Below are 1,823 nucleotides of genomic sequence, written 5' to 3'. Positions count from 1 at the left end.
TCAGTTACACCGAGGCCAGACTTCTCTCACTCTGGACAGTGGGATGTAGAGACAGAGTCCAGAGATGGTCGGAGAGAGAAGCAGGTGTTTGATGCTGTGATGGTTTGCACCGGACACCACTGTCACCCTCATCTCCCTCTACAGGACTTTCCAGGTGCAGTACATGTGATGACTAAGCAAACATAGTATGAGCAAAGTATAAAGGCCAAAATCTCTCTGTTAACTTTGGGTGTACAAGAGTCATTAGGCTTTATTACAACTCTGCTGTTACAGTAAATGAAAATCCCCTCTCATTTTAATATTCGATAGAAATATTATTTATGGTATTGGTGGTAATTGACTTATTTTTAAAACATGCTTCTCCTGTTAATAGAATATTATGTTTAATATGCAATGTGACACCAAAGTTATTATATATAAAAAGTTATATATAAAATGCTACATTACATATTACTGGATTTTAATCATTACAAGTTTTGTAAGTTCATTACGAGTTTTAGCATATTAATGTTTGACAATGCTGACAAATATTTGGTTGTAGTGTATTAGATCTGCTGCAGATCCAGACAGGTGGAGCTGGGGGAGATGGAGGGTTTTGGAGGAATAGTTGCTGGGCCAGTAAACACTGAACTAAACTATTTAGGCATAAAGATGAGAAAGTAAGCTCATTGGCTGCAGAATCAGTAGAGGCAGCAGAGCTTTAGGGATGCAATATGTGTGTTTCCATGTTATAGCATCTCTTTAAAATCCTCTCTTTAGGAATAAACACTTTTAAGGGGAAATTCTTCCACAGCCGTGATTACAAAAGCCCTGAAGAATGGCGAGGAAAGAGGGTAGTTGTGATTGGCATTGGAAACTCTGGAGGAGATATTGCTGTGGAGCTGAGCAGAATGGCCAAACAGGTGATACACCGCAACATAAGTAATTATAGTGTATGAATTATTATTCCATATATTATTCCATATTTTATCAATATTACACTAATCACATTGCTTGATAAATACACAGATGTTTTTTACTTTAAATAAATCCTTTAAAAAGTATCACACACAAATAACAAAAACATTTTAAAGGTGGTTTTACATGCACTGCAGTGAACAGGGATTTTTAAAGGGCCACAAAATTACCTGAAAAAATGAATTTGACTTGTTTGTTATCTTCCAGGTTTATCTGAGCACTCGAAGAGGATCGTGGATATTGAATCGTGTAGGAGACAAAGGTGTTCCTTTTGATATGATGTTTAATAACAGAGGGCTAATGCTGTTTATTAAATGGTTACTACCTGGATTTCGTAACAAACTGAGAGAGAAACAACTCAATAAACGGTTCGACCACAAGCTCTATGGGCTGCAGCCTGTGCACAGGTACAGTGAAAACTGAAGATAACAAGATAATGGAAGTTAAATATTATATATTGTTGAAGAGTGATGTTTTGTGTTTTTTTATGTTTTTGATCTGACAGAGTTTTCAGCCAACATCCCACGGTCAATGATGACTTACCAAACCGCATCCTCTCCGGTACCGTCTCAGTCAAGCCAAATGTTCAAGAGTTTCGTGGATCAAGTGTGGTGTTTGAGGATGGCACTGTTGAGGATGACATTGATCTGGTGGTGTTTGCCACAGGCTACACTTTCTCATTCCCCTTCCTGTCTTCACATGTAATTCCTGTCTCAAATAACAAAGCATCCCTGTACAAATACGTATATCCTCCAGAACTGGAGCGGCCAACTTTAGCCGTGATTGGTCTGATCCAGCCCCTGGGAGCCATTATGCCCATCTCTGAGATGCAGGCGCGCTGGGCCACTCGTGTTTTTAAAGGTACC

General features: G+C 38.9%; 1 protein-coding gene across 1 annotated transcript in view; it reads left to right on the top strand.

The window, feature by feature from the left end:
* LOC122324856 (flavin-containing monooxygenase 5-like) overlaps positions 1-1,823 on the top strand; it is a 5,459-nt gene that overhangs the window by 615 nt on the left and 3,021 nt on the right. Inside the window, exons 2-5 of the mRNA XM_043219561.1 lie at positions 5-154; positions 760-902; positions 1,165-1,364; positions 1,463-1,818. Of these exons, the coding sequence (XP_043075496.1) occupies positions 5-154; positions 760-902; positions 1,165-1,364; positions 1,463-1,818 (849 nt within the window). The remainder of the gene's footprint in view (positions 1-4; positions 155-759; positions 903-1,164; positions 1,365-1,462; positions 1,819-1,823) is intronic.

The sequence above is a fragment of the Puntigrus tetrazona genome, chromosome 20, assembly GCF_018831695.1.
Source record: "Puntigrus tetrazona isolate hp1 chromosome 20, ASM1883169v1, whole genome shotgun sequence".
Taxonomy (NCBI): Eukaryota; Metazoa; Chordata; class Actinopteri; order Cypriniformes; family Cyprinidae; genus Puntigrus; species Puntigrus tetrazona.
This window is presented reverse-complemented; position numbering and strand designations above follow the sequence as displayed.